The 20,207-nt window shown below is 44.2% G+C and overlaps 1 protein-coding gene across 1 annotated transcript in view; it reads right to left on the bottom strand.

Moving 5' to 3' along the window:
- Positions 1 to 20,207, bottom strand: part of EIF3K (eukaryotic translation initiation factor 3K) — a 92,596-nt gene that overhangs the window by 6,723 nt on the left and 65,666 nt on the right. Inside the window, exons 6-8 of the mRNA XM_087398514.1 lie at positions 17,468 to 17,534; positions 17,276 to 17,358; positions 14,269 to 14,364 (exon numbers count right to left, since the gene is read on the bottom strand). Coding sequence (XP_087254640.1) covers positions 14,269 to 14,364; positions 17,276 to 17,358; positions 17,468 to 17,534 — 246 coding nt within the window. The remainder of the gene's footprint in view (positions 1 to 14,268; positions 14,365 to 17,275; positions 17,359 to 17,467; positions 17,535 to 20,207) is intronic.

Raw genomic sequence — 20,207 nt, 5'->3', positions numbered from 1 at the left:
CTGCTTCTAAAAGCGGTTTTGTGCACATCCTCGGCTCTAATCCGGATCTGATGATAGCCGCACTTAAGATCTATCTTGCTGAAAATCACGGCTCCATGTAATGCATCTAGCAAATCATCAATCCGAGCCATCGGATACCTGTGCTTAACAGTGATATTATTTAATGCTCTGTAATCTATACAGAGGCGAAACGTATCATCCTTTTTCCTCTTTAATATCACTGGTGAAGCAAAAGGTGAGAAACTTGGTTGAATCTGCCCCAACTTGAGGTATTCTTCCAGTTGCCTACGCACCTCCGCTTCTTCAGTAAAGCTCATTCTATAGGGAGGTCTATTTACAGGTTCTGCCCCCGGGATCAGTTCAATCTTATGCTGAACTTTCCGCTCTGGAGGTAACCCATAAGGTAGTTCATCCCTAAAATATTCAGAGAACTCCTCTGTTATAAGATTAGCCAGCTTGGCCATCTCATCACTTTGCGTAACATCAGTGCTAGCCGAAGACTCATCCACCGACTCTACCGATGCTGTGCAAAGGTATAAAGACTCTACTTGAGCCTTTCTGATTTCCATCACGGAAACCAACGGTCCCTGAGGTATATCTCTTTCACCTCGCAAGACATAAAGCACATCATTCATCTTGAATTGATATACGTGCTTTTTCCAATCAATGGCTGGATTCTTCCTAGAATGCCACGCCATTCCCAGGGCTATATCCGCATGAGCAAGCTTGGTTATTTCAAAATCAAGCTTCTCAGCATAGTCCTGAATCCGAAGCTCTAACTGGGTAACCCTTTGGTCCCATACTTCAGTTGAACTTCCATCAGCCATCCTGACTGTATACGCATAGTCAGATGGACTTGTCTTTAATTTCAGCCTCTTCACGAGCTTGGAGTTAATCACATTGTGAGTTGACGCTGAGTCAAACAACACAATGACATCATGACTGGCCACTTGCCCTTTCATTTTGATTAACTCCGTATCATTGAAGGCTGTATACCCCGTTGCTGCGGGCTTAGATAGGATGTTATCAGGTGCACTCGTCACTAACTTAGTAACAGACACACAGAACAAACAAGGTACTAACCTCTGAGAAGATCCCGCTAGCTGAATCTGCATCTCTTCCGCTCTGGGACTTCCCTGCATCTCCACGTCGCACTCTGAGATCACCATCTCAGCCATCCGACGATCTTTATTACGTGGACAATCTCTCCACTGATGAGGTTGAAGGCAACCAAAGCATAAGCCTTCTCTCCTCGCTTTTTCCCTTTGTTCTGGGTTCAAGGGAGACTTAGACCAAGCCCGGGCTGCCATTGGAGTTACTTTCCTTTTCACTCCAATGGTGGTACTCGGTTTAGGAGTTTCAGCCGGTCTCGCCTGCTTGGCTTGACCACTCGGCTGCGAACCACTCCCTCTACTAGCCCACTTCTTCTTAAACCCAGACTTCTTCGGATACCCATACTGGGTTCCGACCTGTGCAAACCCACTTGGCTTGCTGCCCTTGGCATCCTCGTAGTTCAGGGCTATAGCTATTGCATCATCTAGCGTGTTCGCGTACTTAGCCCGAACTTCCATTTTTATTCGATCATTCAATCCAAATATGAAATCTTTCACTTGGATTGATTGAGGCAGGGGTTCGTCAACCTTCATTACACTCTCTCGAAACTTATCAGTGTATTCTGCCACTGATAAATTTCTCTGACGAAGGTTCCTATATTGATCCCAAGCTCGGGATGCCTCGTCAGGAGGTAAGAAGTGTTTCCTGAACTCTCTTTTAAACCCCTCCCAGGTAGTGGATGCTATGCCATCTTTTTGTTGTTTAATCCACCACCGATCCGCCGCCTCACTAAACATATGGGTGGCCTCGCGGATCTTTTTGATGTCATTTCTGATCTCACAAATGGCGAACGCCTCGTCCCATTTGTGTAACCAGGTCTCAATGACATCGGAGCTACGGTCGTTCATCCGACCAGAATACTTTTCCGGTCTGTAATTCGCAATATTCGGCACTTTAGCCTTCCTAGGCTCGACCGTATGGACACTAGACTCCAGTTCCATTGGAGCCTTTCCCTTCTCTTCTCGAGAAGGTCTGGCAGACATACTCTGTAGCACTCTCCTAAGTTCAGATTGCCCTGCATTGGCTTGTAATTGCTGCGCTAACAACTGTTGCAAGGCATCTTCCAGCAATGCAATCCTGCCAGATAAAGTATGAGCTACTGGGCGCGATCCCTGCTGGGTCGGCCGGACTCCCGATTCACCAGGGTCCCTCCTGGAAGCTCCTTCTTCTGCTTCCATTTAGTTCAGTAGGTGTTTTGTTTTGGGGCTTTTTTTTTTTTTTTTAATAATTTTTAAAACACCCCTAGAACACTGTAATCACAAGCTGACACTCTGAACACAATTCCCTATACTAGGGAATTCCTGCAATCCCACATTCACACTGATCAAGCATTTAATACAGGCATATCTCACAGATGGCGCTTTTCCCTATACTAGGGAAATTCCTGCAATCTGACTCCGACTGAAACACACAGGCATAATCTGTTCAAGCATAATTTGTTCTTGCTATAGCATCATCAACTGCGACCTCTGATGACCAAAAAAATCTAATTGCTTCCGATAAAACAGGAACAACGAAAACCAAAAGGAAAATAGATAGAGTGCTCCCTGGACTTCGAATCCCACAGCTTTCAGCCCGAGCAATTTGCAATCAACTAGCTACAGCATATAAACGGAACTGGTGGCCAAAGAAGTCCCAACTACGATCTGTTTACGTGAGCTTGGAGGGCCAAAGCTACGGCGAAACAGATGGCGGCGTGCTGTCAACTATATTCTGTCGTTAAATCTCCCAGCCCACGGAACGTAGGTTCGTTAGCGCCAACCAACTGTCAGCTAATTTCTTCGTTACTGTTGTGTTGACGGCGCCCCAAGAACGATGCAAAGCAGGAAATTTGGGTTCTTGATGAAGATGAAGAACACCGTTCAAGTACACTCGACCGCTGGAATGGAAGCCTACGGATACAAGATCAGAGCCTGAAAATCCGAATGGCGGTGCCGCTCCTGCAGCCAATCCCACAGCAATCGTTTGCAATTGGTCTCTAGGAACGCGATCTCGCCTGGGCGGAATCGAATTGTTTGCCGTGAGCGGAATCAAATCGTTCGCCGTGACCCTGCTGAACACGATGCTGCCGAAGTGCTTGTCGTATTTCTCTACCAGCTTCAGCTCGCTGTTTTCCATCGTCCCCTTATGACTCTCCTCATGCTCTCCCTGGTGTCCGTCATGGTTCCGCTGCAGTCTGCCCGTCGACTTGCGCTCCACCAAGTTTCGTCAACGATCTTCGAAACCAGCAATTCGACGGGTGGCTGCGACAGTCCTTCGCCTTCCGTTCAGCGTGGTATATTCAGGTCTCCCGCTCAGCGCAGCGTCACGACGTCACAAACCGTTCAACTACTCTTCCACTATTCGTCGTCACCGAAGCTCTGATACCAATTGTCAACTATCTGTCACCTATCTCTGATTTTCTCACTGCAGATATCACGGGAGTAGCACCTTTTCTTTTCCCCCCAGCCAATTCTGCCAAGACTCCCAAGCAAGAGAGATAGAGCTCTGTACGAAATCACGTAAAACTAAATCCTTATCTTCTCTCACTAGCCTTGACAGACCCCAAATCCCTAGATAGATCTAGATGCCACATGTCATCCATATAGGGCCTTCCTAATGCAACATTTCACCCCTCTCTTGGGATGCATTTAATTCCTTGCCCCTAGGCACAATCTTTGCACTAGGCCCTTGGTCTCAGATCTATCTAGTCTGGTGCTATCAACCCTCACCTAGGACCTTGACATTAATCCCTCCCGATCATTTACATAAAGCGCAAACACATATATTACAAAGATAGATCCTATAAGGGAAATGTCGACTGATTCTTCCGAGGTCATGCTACCTCGGCTAGAGCGTAACAATCCTTCCCTCTTCAGACATCAGCGTCCTCGATGATAAAGTCTGGGAACACTCTCCGCAACTGATATACGGATTCCCAGGTAGCTTCGGATAGAGGCTGACCATGCCATGCAACCAACACCGTGGGTATCTTCCGATTTCGTATTTGCATTGTTTCTCGGTCCAGGATTCTTGTTGGTTTGCGCCTTGCAATATCCTCTATCTCCTGAAACAAAACCACACCTTCGATTAGTGAGTCACCAGCATGTAAAAATTTCTTTAAACGTGAAACATGAAAAACCGGGTGCACCTTACACCCCTGTGGCAATTCTAATTTATAGGCTACACTGCCTATTCTCTTTAGAATCAACCACGGCCCACAGTATCGAGGTGATAACTTAGCACACTCTCCTGAAGTCAACGACTTCGAGTGCGAAGGAATTCTGAGAAAAACTTTTTCTCCTTCTTCCGAGGTCATGCTACCTCGGCTAGAGCGTAACATCATCCATTCCAAAATTCAGAATGATGTACACAGTCTTCCATTCTCAATGATCCGGTATAATCTTGGGTCTATCTTTGCATTCTGACAGAGTCCAGCTATCTCCTAGCCAAGACCCAGCTCCAACGATTCTTCATGATCCCTTGGGCCTTAACATGTTCTTCCCAGCATAGTCTGAATGAAGCTTCTATATCTTGGCCTTCCAACATAGTCCAAGTATCTCCTAGCAAAGACCCAGCTCCAGGGATTCTTCGTGATCCCTCAATATGTAATATTTCCGTCTTCTTCTGAGCACAGCCCGCGCAAAGCTTTTTATATCTAACATTGACTTTGAAATACAAAAGTGAGATCTGTTCGTTTATCATTACCAGAGGCCTTGTTACCTCGTTGGTTACCTTCATAAGTCCTAGAGTCATGGCTTTGACTCGTCACTCAGGGAACAGTACCTTCAACAAAAGCAGTTCATCTTCCTCCATAATGTTCTGTAACAATTCCTACAGCAGCATGCAATTTTGAATGTGTGATGTCCATGCGCGATGGACATGTGATGAGCATAATTCCCATAGTGACAAATGCACTTCAGATCATCTCAAATGATTCCAGAAGGGGCTGAACCTTTGCTTTTTTCAAGTTACCGATGATTCTTAATTGCAGGTCCGTTTTGATCATGTGCCCTCTTTGCAAAACACTTCTATTTTGAGTAGGCATAATTACACAGCTCAGGGATCAAAGATTTTCACAATAATGTGTAGGCTTTGCATATGTCCCATAGTAGCTGCAGAAATTCAAATTTCAAGAACAGCATCCACAGATATTACAAAAATGCATTCTAATTTCTGCTGATGTGTTTCAGCCACAGATGCTCAAACATAAGCCTTCAAACAATTCTCATATTCAAAGCCTTCCATAGTGAAGCAGCTCAGCTTCTTCATATGTAAAGCCTCTTGATGCAGATTGGATAAGCCTCTGACACAGAGCACCGGACAGTCGCCGGCATGGAGCAGCTCACAGCATGAATTCACAGATAAAATTCTGGTTGTGATCCCGAAAGAAATTCATGCTTGGACACATCAACAGTGGCAAGAAATGGAAGCTCAATGTTATAAAATTTTCTGCTATACAAGCATAGACTCAAATTCCATTGTCACAATACCTACGCCCGCAACCTCTACTTCAGCAGTCTGATTTTTCTTGTATAGCCATCACATGCTTGCATGGATCAGACTCCACTTTGCAATCATGCCTATTTGCAGACAAGTCAATATGAGGCCCTTCCATCCCCATCAGTAAGCAAATATTGCATCCAGCTTCCAAGATGAATTCATTCCTACAACTATCAATGATGCCCTTACCTCTTTTATGAAGCATCCCGCACCACTTCAGGTCATAAGATCAGTGCTCAGCATGATGAAATTTCAGCATGATTGCAGTCTTCCCATAGTGCAATCGATATTATCAATCTTTGCCGTAGAGCAATTTGGGGAACAACAGTGTCCCATCATGCACTTCTGATTGTTTTGCACAGACCACACATGATGTGATTCTATGGTGACTTCCAATGCGTCCAAACAACGTTTCTTTATGCCATGTCAGCATTCAGCAGCTCACATGCTTTGGGGCTAGATCAAAGCGTCCTCAATGTAGGCTAGGGCAAGCAATGGGAGCTCAAGAAATGAGGGAGAGAAGACAAAAACGAGCTGCTGTAATAAATTGCTGCAAAACAGAATGAAAGTACAAGAGAGAGCCAATATAACAAAACCCTAGGGAAAAATGCCCTAACTAGACTAAGTGCCCTAAGTGGTACATGTACTAATTGTACCAACTGACCTAACTGATGTAACTATGCCTACAAGGTACATACCAAGGAATGAGTGGCACCCATGGATAGCCCATAGAATGGCCTAAAAACCCCCCTCCATGGTATGGATTAAAGTATCATGGACACGTCTCATAATACTTGTATATCTAATGTCATGGTTGCACATATTCATCCTGTAGGGATATAGCAACCTATGTACAAAGTACAACAGATCAAGTCACAAAAGCTACTAAGTTTAAAGCTTTCCGAAAAGCTTCAAACTTAGGTTGAGGAAGAGCCTTCGTAAAAGATCTACCTAGTTGTCTTCAGTGGGAACTTACGAGAACTCAATATCACCTGCTAATAATCTCTCTGACATAGTGACAGTGAACCTCAATATGCTTTGTGCGAGCATGGAAAACTAGATTCCGTGCAACAGCCAAAGCACTCTTTTGTATCAGTGAAGATGGCGGTAGGAGCAGTCTGACATGCATGAAGATCTGCAAGCAACTTGTGGAGCCAAACCCACTCCCCTGTAGCTGTAAAAGCTTCTCTGTATTCAGCCTCACAGCTAGAAGTAGCAGCAGTAGTCTGCTTCTTGCAGTACCAAGAGATGCATGAAGAACAAAGCATGAAACAGTTACCACTATGTGACACACGGGTGTCCGAAAAGCCAGCCCAATCACTATCAATAATTCCATGCATAACAAATGAAGAGTCAGCCTCATCAAGGAGGCCCAAATACTAAGTGCCTTTGAGATATCTCAAGACATGCTTCAAGATCAGACACAGCAAACGTCTTCTTCAAGTCAAGCTCAAAAGCTGCAATTTTCTCAACATGAGTCACAGTCACAAGCATGTCATCCACATAGAGAACTAAAATCAGCAAATCTGTCCCACTCTTGCGGATGTAAAGAGTAGCCTCAGTAGGGCTGTTCTGAAAGCCAAGTGTAAGCACCTCTTCCTACAAATGCCCATGAAGAAAAGCTATCAAAATATCAAGCTGATGTACCTCCCAATGAAGGTGGTAGCAAAGTCAATAACAATGCAGATAGTAGTGATCCTGGAACTGGAGGCAAAAGTCTTCTCAAAGTGAATGCCTTGCTGCTAGAAAATCTATCAAGGTCAAAAGATTACCATCACTAAAAGCATGATTGAAAATGCACTAGGCATTCCTAGAGGCAATTTGCAACCACAATTCTTCGAGAAGCAATGGAAGAGACAAGATATTCTAGATGTATAACCCGACGCTCAAATTAGTAAAGATGGTGGAGTCAAGCTTTCTAGCTTGCAAACAGACCTCCGAGATGTACTGAAGAAGACAATGCAATTCTTTCTTGATACGAGAGGAACCGTGGCAAGTTCAAGCAGTAGTAGAGCAACTGAAAGGACGTGATGTATTTTTCTCAAGGGAAATCACTAAGAGCGTGATAACCAACCTGAAGAATTGCATGAATGGAAAATCCCAATTGTCATCTCAATCCGCTGGAGTTGCAATGCACCTAATGGCATCTACCCTTAAAGGGATTTTTTGAGCAATACGATAAGAAGATGTCTCAAAAGGTGACTTTTCTACAAGAGAGGCTTTGTAACGGTCCACTGAACCATCAGCTTTCCGTTTTATCTTATAAACCCACTTAGTTCCAATGGCATTCTTGCCGGGTAGCAAGCCCCAAGCGTTATTTTGATAGATAGAATCCAAATCAGCTTGCATTCTGAAAGGCATCCTTATGGCATAATGGCTCTTCATTGCATGTTGTAGCAACCAGATTAGCACGGGCTCTAGTACGGGCTGACAGGGGAGTATCCTATTCGCTCTAGTATGGTGAAACCGGCCTTCAATAAACTAAAGGGAAGTTAACCGTAACTAGCTTAGCATCCATGCCATTTGTAGCCACATTGCATCTTTTCAACCACTTCCTTAAACACAAAACCACTTAGAAACAACTTTAAAAAAGAAACTGGATGGAGGCTAGAATGCCCCTACTCAATGGATCAAACACGAAACACCACACTAGCCGTAAATACCTTGGCGTCCCTTTTGGTATTTATTTAATTCTTCAAAAGTGGAATTCTTCTTTACAACAAGGACGCACCCTTATACTGTTCTGCTTGCATTTTCCACTACCAGAGCCCAACACTTGGCCTCTGCCTGCATCCAATTCCAGTGCACCACTAGTATCGAAGTGCCAGAGCAAAGGTAAGGCATTTCCCCCACTGCAATGATGTCCAAGCATTCCCCAAGGCATCCACCTTGCTACACAGGGTTTGACAGTCCCACAAGCCAATGTCCAACCTCTTAGGGCGACATTGCAACAACACAGATCTAAAACTGCACACGTGTCCTCAAAGCGCCTCTCTGGCATAGAACTAGGCACACACTCTATGACTGGGTGTCTATCAAAGCTTGAATGGCCAAAGGGGAAAACTTCGAACAACAAAATGCACAACAAGCTTCCAAAAATGACAAATTGAAAATTAAAAGAGAGTCAAGACGATTGTACCTGCTGTCCTTGGAAGAGAGGCAAGCACTACCCTCGCACCTCTCCCATGTACAGGTCCCTAGCAATGCACAATGCCCCTCAAACACGAGTAAAATGAAGGATGGATTCACCTCCAGAGAGCAGCAGATCCCAAAGCAAAGGCCATTAGGAGAAATGAGCAGCTAGGACGGAGAACAAGCTAGAACCAGAAAGAGTACAAGAGATTCATGGGTAGGCGCGAGAGTGTGAGGCTAATGAATTGTACAATTAGCAACAAGCGTTAAGTAACATGCAAAACAGCCCATATAGCAGCAGCAAATGCCTCGGGTCCTATGCACAAGTGGTCCGTACAACAAGGAGATCACCTCAAATAGTGTGTCACTCGTCCATACAATCAATGCAGCTAGTTAATTTGTCTCGGGACTTGCACCACCAGTCATACAGCCAAATATTTACCTCGAATGGCATGCAAGGAGCTCCGTACAGCGCTGTACGAAAGGCCGTACAATCCATAAAGCAGGCGACTAAACCTCGAGATGCGAGCAAAAGGTGAAAACGGTTCACGGGGCAAAAGCAGGCGTCAAAAATTATGTACGCTTTTTTCTCACACAACTCCCCAAGGTGCCAGAAGGTCTAAGGATTGAGAGAGAAAAACCAAGTAGAGAGAGTTGCCATCACATGCACACTTGGGACTGCCACCTGGCTCAATAAAGCCCCTAACCCTCTTACCAATGACACACTTTGGGGTCCCTTGGACCCAACTTTATGACCCCTCTAAACCTTGCCTTGCCCCTAGCATTTGGGCCTAGTGGGTGCACCTTAGGGGGTTTTCAATGTCCACATGTTTATTTACACAATAAAAATCACGTCCTCGTGACATACGAGCTGGCAGGGGGAGTATCCTGTTTGTTGTCTCTTAAGGTGTCAAGGAGCCAACGGGGGACCTTTTACGTGACATCATCATGAGAATCTGATGAAAACAAAGGCATCAAATCTGTCAAAGAGATATGGAGCATCAACGAGGAGCTGTTTTTTACAGTCCAACAAAGGCATAGAGGAAGATTCATCAAACATAACATCCCTACTAACAAAAAACCTTGCCCGTGCGGTGCTGGTAGAGCTTGTAGCCCTTGCTCTCTGAGCTATACCCAATAAAAATGCATTTGATAGCTTTATCATCCAACTTTGTGCGTGTCTGAGAAGGCACATGTGCATATGCCAAGCATCCAAAAGTCCTCATATGAGAAATCCTAGACTCATGACCTGTCCAAGTCTCATAAGATATAATGGTCTTCAATGCCTTTGTGGGACATCGGTTTAAAATGTAATTTACAAACATAACAGCATCCAACCACAACTTGTTAGTCAAGTGCTTGCCTTTCAACATACACCTAGCCATCTCCATGACTCGTCTATTCTTTCTCTCAACCACGGAATTATGCACAGGAGTGTAAGGCACAGTGTACTGATGATGTATGCCATGTGAGGCCAAAAAATCAGCGAATTCCTTTGACATATATTCACCCCCCTATCTGTATTAATGTGAGAAATTTTCAGCCCACTTTCATTCTCTACCAAGGCAATAAAATGCTTGAAGCATGCAAAAACTTCAGATTTGGATTTGAAAGCAAAAATCCATGTATACCAAGTGAAGTCATCAATGAATGTGACATAATAATAAAATCCCCCAAGAGCTGCAACTCGCATAGGTCCACAAACATCACTATGAACCAAATACACCTTGCATGAGGCACTAACTCTCCCATCCTTAGGAAATGTAGAACAGTGCATCTTACCCAGCAAGCAAGGTTCACAAACATGCTTTGAAGGCATATGCATTTTTGGAAGATCAATAACCATACCATCCTTAGGTAGCTTCATCAAAGCCCCAAAGTTGAGGTGTCCAAACCTCTCATGCCACAAATGGGTATCTACCATGGTAGAACAATCAACACCATATGGATCTGCATCTGCAAGTCAAGCATCATCCAAGCATCTCTCATAGGCATCAAGTCTATAGGCATCTGTCACAGGCATCAAGTCTATACTGCACACCCAACACCATCAAAGAGAACCTAATAGCCACAAGTAGCTATGGCTGAAATAGAGATGAGGTTCTTGCGAATGTCTGGAACATAAAGCACATTGTCTTTAGTGACTAGAACACCAGAAACAGAAGCCACATGTAACCGTTTCCCCCTTAGATGCATACTCAAGTGAGCTGAATAACTTCCTGCATAAAGTAATGTGCTTGCTAGCACCACTATCAAAGAACCGGGCATCAAATACATTAGAAATTGTCATGCAAGCATCATGAACATCAGGATTATAATGACATGTAACAAGAAAAGCATTAGCATACTCATGTCGATCGTCTGGACTAAGAGAACTAGAGACTGCAAGACCAAACTCTTTCTTCTTTTTCTCAGATGCAATTCTCTTTCTTCATTTAAAAATGTCATGCCTAGGTTTCCTGCAAAAGCTGCATCTCTTCATCTTCTTCTTATCCCAAGAAGAAGAAGCATCATGGGAGTGACCAACATGTGCATGAGGGGGTTTACCAGCTGAAACCTTGCCTTTGCCTTTGTTTTTATGCTGGGCAGCAAAGGCTTGATCCCTAGCCATAGAAGCGTTGCAGTTTGCACAGCTTTGTTCATCCTGTAGTAAGAGGACAACCAATTGGTTAAAGGAATAATGGTTGGCATTGCCACCTGCAACCAACCTCAATGTAATAGCAAAGCCCTAGTAAGAGTTGGGCAACCCACCAAGGCTACTAGAAACAAGCTGAGAATCAGCCACAACCTTATCAATATTAGCCAACTGCTCCTGAAACTAGACCTCAAAGTCCACCTTTACAGTAATATTCCAGCAACTCAAGGAGCTATGGGCTGGATGGACTGCAAAGGGCAGCAAGGGAACACCTTCCCAATCAAATCGCAATTGATTTTGGGGACTCTGGGGAATGGTTTGTGGACACGTAAGGGCATACCACCCAGCTAGCAACTCATATCGCAGCAAGAAAGGTCTTCTGGCATGGAATCGCAGCACTTGGAGAGGCTATGGGGCGGATCACAGCACTTTCGGGTGCACACAAGAAGCCTGGGCTGCAATCACCATATGACACGGAAGCTCTAGAACTAATCGCAATAGTCTAGGGATGCAGACTAGGCACTGGAATTCACTGGCTGAGCTTGGTGAGGCTATGGGAGCTCATGCGCCTTCAAGGAAGAGTGCAAGGAGGTGAGGGAAAGAAACAATACACAGCACTAGGGCCCAGACAAAAAGCTGGACCTCCCTGAAGGTCTTTATTGCAATAGAATAGACTTTTGCACAACTGGAGCTCACAAGAGCTTGGGCTGAGTAGTTGGGGCTAGCTTTCCTAAGCCTAGATTAGGCTTTCTTTCTCAAAAAGCTGGAGCTTTTACACTTTTAGCTTTCTCGAGCTTCTAAAAGCGGATTCGCATGCTTTCTGAGCCAGATCCTTGGCTTTTAGGCTGTTTCACTGGCTTTTAGCCCTATGGGTCCCTACATATGTAGGCGCCACCTCCGCCTGGTGCTTTTTGCCTCGTAGGTCTCGCTTTTTGGCACTTTCCCTTGACTTTAGGGCTCTTTTTGCACCCTTCTTGAACCTACACATATCACAATCAAAATCCAACACTTTAACCCGTTAAAGGTTAGTCTAATGCATGCATTCTAGTTCTTGGACTATTTCTAGTCCCTTGTGGGTGTCCCCACAGTTCTCTTTTACCAATGCAACACAAAAGTAAAACAAAAATTACTTATTCTTGGTTAACCACTTTTAACTGTCTTTGGCCCAAATCAATTCTTGTTTAAGAACTATTCCTTTATTTTCTTGACAGTCCGACGTGTGAGGCGGCTGCAGCAATAAATGCAGTAAAATGGCCCGAATTATGCACCACTTCACTGTTTTCTGCAAAGAACACTCCGACATGCTGATGTCCCGCACCAAGAGCCAAGTTCTCACGATGGAAATGCTTGAGGAGGCCACGAATGCTCACGGGTGTGTAGAAACCAAGCAGACCAGCGAGAATGTGGGCTCAAAAAGCTACCAAACAGCTGGGGATAGCTGTCAATGGCTAAGGGGAGGGATTCCCAACCTACTCTAATATCACTATAGGCTAGAGCAAGCAATGGAAGCTCAAGGAATGAGGGAGAGAAGACAAAAACGAGCTGCTGTAATAAATTGTGGCAAAACAGAGTGAAAGTACAAGAGAGCTAATATAACAAAACCCTAGCGCAAAGTGCCCTAATTGGACTAGGCGTTCTAAGTGGTACATGTACTAATTGTACCAATTGAACTAACTGGGCCTACAAGGCACATACAAGGAACGAGTGCCACCTATGGATAGCCCATAGAATGGCCTACACCCAAAGTAGGGTGCAAGCTGACGTAAGAAAAGAAGATGCAACAAATAGAGATTCAACGGGACTCCAATATGATAATTAATAATAAAAGCTGTAAAGCTTCAACACCAAGGATTCCAATGCCTCAATGCAAAGTTCCACATAGAGTATGGTGCTCTTCCAAAAGAGATCTAGAAAGAGAGGACCCAAGCCAAGATCCACTTTACCATGCCATGGATCAATATCAGCATTGGAAATGAAGAAGCGCTAGGCCTGTAAAGGGCACCGGCACTTAGTATGGCATCGACTTAGTTCACCTAAACAGGTCTGAAAATAACAGTTGAGACGCCATGCGCGGTCTCAACCACACTCCAAAAGACACCTATCTAGAAAGAGCCACAAATTCGGGAGCATTGCCAAGGAATTGGCCTGAGCAGATACAAGCCATTGACAAAATCATACTGAAGAGATGAGGTTAATACAAAGGAAGTTGAATCACTAATTACATAAAATTTGAGCTCCCCCAATGTGTCAATGTTAGTACTGCTGTGTTGTTGTAGCTTCAAGGTGATTGGTAGAATAACAGTTTGTGGGGATGGAAAAAAACTTATGTGCTGTGCAAGCTCAACTTGTACATATCTTGTTGAAATTGTTACTCTTAAAGCCTCTTATAGAAGGTTCTTCTCTTTATTCTCGTTTAAAGACTGTGCTTCCAGTGCAGCATAAAGTTTGGAATCATTTAGGCAAAAAACTGTCATGCCCCACATGTCCACAGATCTACAGCTGCAACTTCCCATCTTACACGCTGGATCAACTATGAGCTCGGGAATTGATAACTTATTGAGCTCAAATACCTGCCAGTTATACTAAGAAACAATAATGCAGATGCCTTATGTTTAACAAGGAATCAATTAAGCATTAATCTGAAGTGTGCAGTATTCATTATCATCGCAGTTAGGAAGCCTATGTCAATGTCTCTCAACAAAGCGCAGACTAGAAACAAAACCAAATGTGAATGCATGTCTAAACCAAATGTGAATGCATGTCTAGCTATGCATCTTATCTACGTCCCTGTCCATGCTTGAATGATGAGACAATTATGCATGCTGAAAAATTCTACCATCTCAAAACTTATGAAGGCAAACTGGCAAGACCAATACAAAACAATAACAGGTTCGGCCTGAAAATACCTGCCCTACGCCGTGTCCTTTCTCAAGAGACCATCCACTGTTAGCAACTTGGTGCTCCAAAAACTTGTCCAGCGATATACCTTCCACGTTGATGGCCTACAAACATTCGTGCAATCAGTCCAATGCCTTTGCAAATATATACCTGGATGAATGCAGGAACATGCCCAAACTCATCCTCTAAAAACACATCATAATGCAGTTTCAACCTCATGATAGTCACTCATAAGGTTGAAATCATAAACTCCATCACACATAGCAGGGACTAGCTACTATGACATCCCCACTGATGTCATCGACGCCCAACAGTGCGTGTAGACCATGGCATAAAGGTATGCTCTCACACATACGAATCCATACACCCACACATACTTGACCATCCATTTATACAAAGGTCTTCGTGCTGAGTTTCTGTCGGTAGTCCACAGGAGAAGGGCAGACTCAGCCGTGACAAAGGCTAGCACTAAAGGAGAAGGCTATTCAAAAAGTAGTCCTCGTTCTCTTCATTCAAGCTACAATTGCTTGTGAAGACAATACAATGTACTTTTAGTCTCTCCCAAGCGGGCATCCAAGAAAAAAAATTGCTTAGACCGTCTAGCTAACAAGGCAACGCACCACGTAAGATAGAAAGCAATTACTTAAGAAAGAAAAAAATGCCTTTGCCAAGCTAAAAGCACACGGAATCAAATGATACATTAAACCTTCTCATTTGTCTTAAATATGGATGATACCTTCCAACAAATAGGGTAATGATCTTGCATTGGTCAGTAAAGAAACTTCTAACACGTTACTTTACCCACTGCCCTTCTTGTTGTAGATTGCAAGAATACATTTTTAGGTAACCACACATTGCTCTCTATTAATTTCATTTCTTGGCATTTAGATACCTCTCTTTTTCAAAATCAACATGTATTTTGTATTCCTAGCTGCAATGGTATACACTCTAGAAAATCATTAGACTTTCCAACCTTATTCTCCTCTTGCTACTGGCAAAATCATCAAGCATATTGCTTCCTATTAATTTCATTTCCTAGCATTTGCATACCTCTCTTTCTCAAAATCAACATGTATTTTCTTTTTCTAGCTGCAATGGTATGCACTCTTGAAAATCATTAGACTTTTCCATCCTTATTCTCCTCTTGCTACTGGCAAAATCGCCAAAGGCATGGGTGCCATGTATTCAAATGAAAGGAATTTAGTACAAGGGATCACACGGGCAATGTGATTCATTCCTCTACTCAAATCATTTTTCCCATTCATCCTCCTTCGAGATCCCTTTAAACCATGCATGAGGGAAACACGTGGTTTAGCTTGAACAGGCTCGTCACCTTCTTTGGTGGAGCACCCTCTCCTCGATCAGGAAGAGAGCTTCTACCCAAGCGTTGAAACCAAGAATTACATAGAAGTTCAACAGGATTAATGTCTATATCTCCAACCAGAGAAGAGTGGCACTTGGGAGCTTGAATGGTGCAAAGTGGTCATGTGATTTGAGTCGATGTATAACTCCTATTTTTGTCAGACATGCCAAGGATTGGGAGGCTTTTGATCAAACTACGAGTGGATGTCAACCATCCACAAACAAGAATTACTTACTAATCATTCCACCAAGCAGCCTCCAAGCTCGATCTCGTGCCTTCGACGTTGATAACCCTTGAGCTTACACTAGCACATAGATTTGGATTATATGCCCTCTAAACCAACAAAACCCAACATATTGGAGTCTTTTCACAGGCCTCTAGCTTCAAGGGGGGGGAAGGGGGGGGGGGGGCCCTTTCTATTGAGACCCCAACTCCACCATAAGCTAACCATGGGTGAACTAGAACGAGCACATATTTCACCATGGTGCCAGGCAATAACCCCAACAATTGATCCTTCAACAAGAGCTATAGAGAGAGTTGGTGGACAGCTGAGTAGAGATCGTGATGCTTCAAGACACATCTTTTTAGTGGGGTGGACATCTGGTCCTAGAGAACGGCCCAAGAAATGGTCCCTAGTGATAAGGTATGCATGTCCATAGTTTAGGCATTGGCTTCAAAGGTTTACAGTCAAAGAAGAGCCAGTTAGGTCCTGGAGACCTCAAGATTGGCATCTAAATATGCATGCCCCAGCTTGCAAAGAGCAAAGGTGGCCAGACATCTCACAAGCTACCTCTCCAAGGTATGTTCTTCGAATATTGTAGGTAATTTTAACAACCTAGAGTTTGTAGAGGACAAGGAAGGAGGCTCCTCCTCCTTAGAGATTTCTTAAAGAGAGAGAGAGAGAGAGAGAGAGAGAGAGAGAGAGAGAGAGGACCCATGACAACCTCTTCAAGAGATCGGATTGGTTCAATATAAGAGATTGGATTGATCTACATAGGTGATTGGGCTATGCAAGGAGAGTGACCTCGTTAGTATTCCTAAGGAGCCAATTCGTGAGAGGCTACCTCATGGAAGCATTAGGCTTCCACACTCCCTACTTCACAAGAAGGATCTCACGGAGACTTACCAAGACTTATCACTCAAATTAGGACCTTAAAACCCCCCTCCCTCCAAAAAAAGACAGCTGGCCACTGTGGACAGCCGAGGCTATTCCGAAAAATAGTGCCAGGAACAAGAACTTGGTCATCGACAAGTTCAGATAGAACCTATGGAAAAATTCATGCAATGACCCTAAAAGAAGGTAGCCACTGAGTAGACAATGGAACCACATGTTTTGACAATGATGAGTCATCCATCCTCACAAAAAAAAAAGGAAAAGATACTCATACAATGTCCTCAAACTATCAATGTCCATGACAAATGGGTTAGGCTTGCTAGAATGCATTAGGTCGTGAACACTCTGCCACGACACAGAGAGTAGCACACTCGTTTTTTACAATTTTAAAACATGCTACTTCAATTTTCAATGCCAGCACTAGATCTTTTACAATTCCAACTTTCATAAAAAACATAATTGAACAAGCATTATTGCACCCAAAAATCGGAGCTTTTATATACACTCTTAGGCGACTTGCTCTTCATGATAAGGTCACCTCAGCAAGAACATGTCTTGGCAGCCTCTGATATGTAAGAGAAAGAACATGAAGGGCGTATCCTTGGATTGCTTGCTCAAAACCTGAAAAAGAATAATGTGGCGTTAAAAGTTTGGACTGGGGAAGACCAACATTATTGCATTTATATCACTGATCAATGATCACAATATATCAAATTATTATGTGCTTTACCTGGGACAACCTCTAATATATCGCGATTCCTTGCAGCCTCATCCCAGAATTCCCTAAATCTAGCAGTCTGCAAGCACATCACACATTTACAATATCAAGAACAAGCTGCTTTATCAAGGATCAGAAGAGAGAGAGGGGGCAAGTGAGACTCAATGAAAAGAAAGACAAAAGAACCGATCTATTCCCTTCTTTTAGTCACGGCCATATACCAATTCACAACATCCCACTTATATTCCACCATTGTAGAGACTCCACGGTGTTATTATGTTACACTATCTAATTACTTGGTTCTTTGCAGGAAAGAGACCTAAAAACATTTCCTGACATCTAGGAGTCACAGTTAGTAGACTATGATGCTACAAGGATCCATGGAACAATCATTCGTTGCAAAAATGTCATGCAGGAAAAAGGAATAAAAAATGGTAGTGGGGAAAGTGAAAGAATTGATATATTCCTGATGACTGAGATAGACACAAGAAGATACCCAAAATTATTCCATTACAAAATTGCATTCAAGGAAACCCAAATCTTTCAAAGCCAGATCACAAGAATACTAAAGCTAACTAGTGGATAAAGCAAATTTTAAAGCTCTAAAGCTTCCCCCCCCTGAACAAAAAAAAAAACATTTGAGCAAGTGAAAGAGTGCTCTCTTTGAAGGATTTGCTTCAACAAAGATAATTAATTGCTCTTGAATCAAGCAGTCTTCTCAAGACCCATCTTCACGATGAAACATTCAGCCCAGGCACGGCTCACACGAGGGCGTACTGTTTTGGCTAGACTAGAGGGACAGTGTTTCTAGGCACATTTCCAAGATCCACCAACGGGTTGGCTTTTCGACACACTAGTGCAGCCGACTGTCGTGTATGCAACACCTTTCTGGGGGTGCGATCTTCCGAGGACAGACTAGAGGATCTTTGAGCCGCTACAGGTGACGATGGGATCCAAGATGATCCGATGTAAGCCCTCAGTTCCACATGAGATAGTACAGGCAGAGTTCGCCATGACACCTCTCCAGGTTGATGCCATCTTTCAGACAATGACTTTCATCCACAGAGTCTGGGACTTACCCCACTGGAGACTTTCGAGGTTGGCCCTACAGTCATCCAGACGACTCACAGAGAGCAGGGCAGACACATTGTATGCACGCATATCTACATGGCTTGCCAGGCACGGTATCCAGATGGACAAGCTTCCCCCCTTTCAGTACAGCATGGGTGCACCTCCTAAGTCGATTGCACGAGATGAGATCAACCGTATCATGCGGTTAGACCTCCTCCAACTTCACACATCCTGGACTTGGGGGAAGGACCAGGAGCTCCCCACCAAGACCCAATTTTATTGCGACCACTTCCTGAGAGTATCAGAGGAGTATCTCGAGGATAGGGGAGTCTCCCACGCATTGAGGATTGCCATTGGTCAGATGCGGGTTTCGTCCCACCAGCTGAGAATCGAGACAAGGAGAGCAACGGATATACCCACAGAGCAGCAGGTCTGCACGCTATGTAAGTAAGCTGGGGGCGGTTGAGACAAAGGAGAATTTTCTATGTTTTTACCCAACCTACTACAAGATTCGGGGATGCTACCACTATTTCTACCTAGAGGGGAGTGGCTTCGGTCCTTTGTCACGACTGCTCCATTTCCATGACTAGGTCTGTATCGGGCTTTATCTGATGGAGATGCGGCAACATAGGGAGACGCTTCTACGACAGATCAGAGAGCAACAAGGGATGGCCAGACCACTACATGATATAGAGGGTGACCGGGCACAACGACACGTCACAGATTTCCATACATTTGAGTCAGTCTCCGGACACAGGGGAGTGAAGAAGGAGGAGCTAGCCGACATAAGAGCAGTCTGGATGAGCAACCGACACAGTACCACCGAGAGAGGGGCACAAAGGCCACATGTGCGACAAAGAGCCCCCAGGATACACTCTATTGAGGTCCGACCTATCACAGCTTTCCTCACGAGAGACCGAGGGGTCACCCTAGCCGTAGCCCAGAGAGTCCAGAGAGCGAGGAGACCGCGTCCCCCATCGCAGCGCGAGACAACTTGACAGACGCAAATACGAGACATCTTCGCAGCCCACCAGAGAGCCATCACTGTACCAGGCTTCAGTTTCGTCCCAACACCTAGATAGATTGATTGATAGATATGGCCCACTCTGCAGTTGTAGTTGACCTTTTTTTTCTATAATTATGATTTTGTTAGCATAGATTAATACTCAGGAAGGATCCTAGCGTACCCTTTGCTTCAGACCACTAAGGCTTGTACGAGTTCGCTATTCTGTGTACTTTGTCCCATAGGCCCATGAGGCCTCTCTCTCTCTCTCTCTCTCTCTCTCTCTCTCTACGTGCATGTGTGTGTCTCTCACACATATACATCTGAGGATGGAGTTATCATCAGACCCTCATACCTAGAACACAAACGCACGCATCTCACATCCGCTCTCATCCCATCAACTAGGTATAGAGTCAAGCAAAGCTACCGTGATATTGAGAGAGCAACAGATATGCAAGCTTTGCACACTAGGGAAGGTGGAGACATAGGAGCATTCTCTATGCGCATGTCCAACATACTATGAGATTTGAGGACAGTACTATAAGGGACTCGGGTTTGAACAACTCTCACGCTTGATCCATTTCCAAGATGAGGTCTTTATGATCTCTGACAGATGCAGCCCAAAGACATGTCATGGATTTCTATGCCTTTGAGTCATCCCTAGGACATAGCGTAGTA

Source organism: Dipteris shenzhenensis, chromosome 27 (assembly GCF_047967505.1).
Source record: "Dipteris shenzhenensis isolate YYH24624 ecotype China chromosome 27, Dip_SZ_1.0, whole genome shotgun sequence".
Lineage (NCBI taxonomy): Eukaryota > Viridiplantae > Streptophyta > Polypodiopsida > Gleicheniales > Dipteridaceae > Dipteris > Dipteris shenzhenensis.
This window is presented reverse-complemented; position numbering and strand designations above follow the sequence as displayed.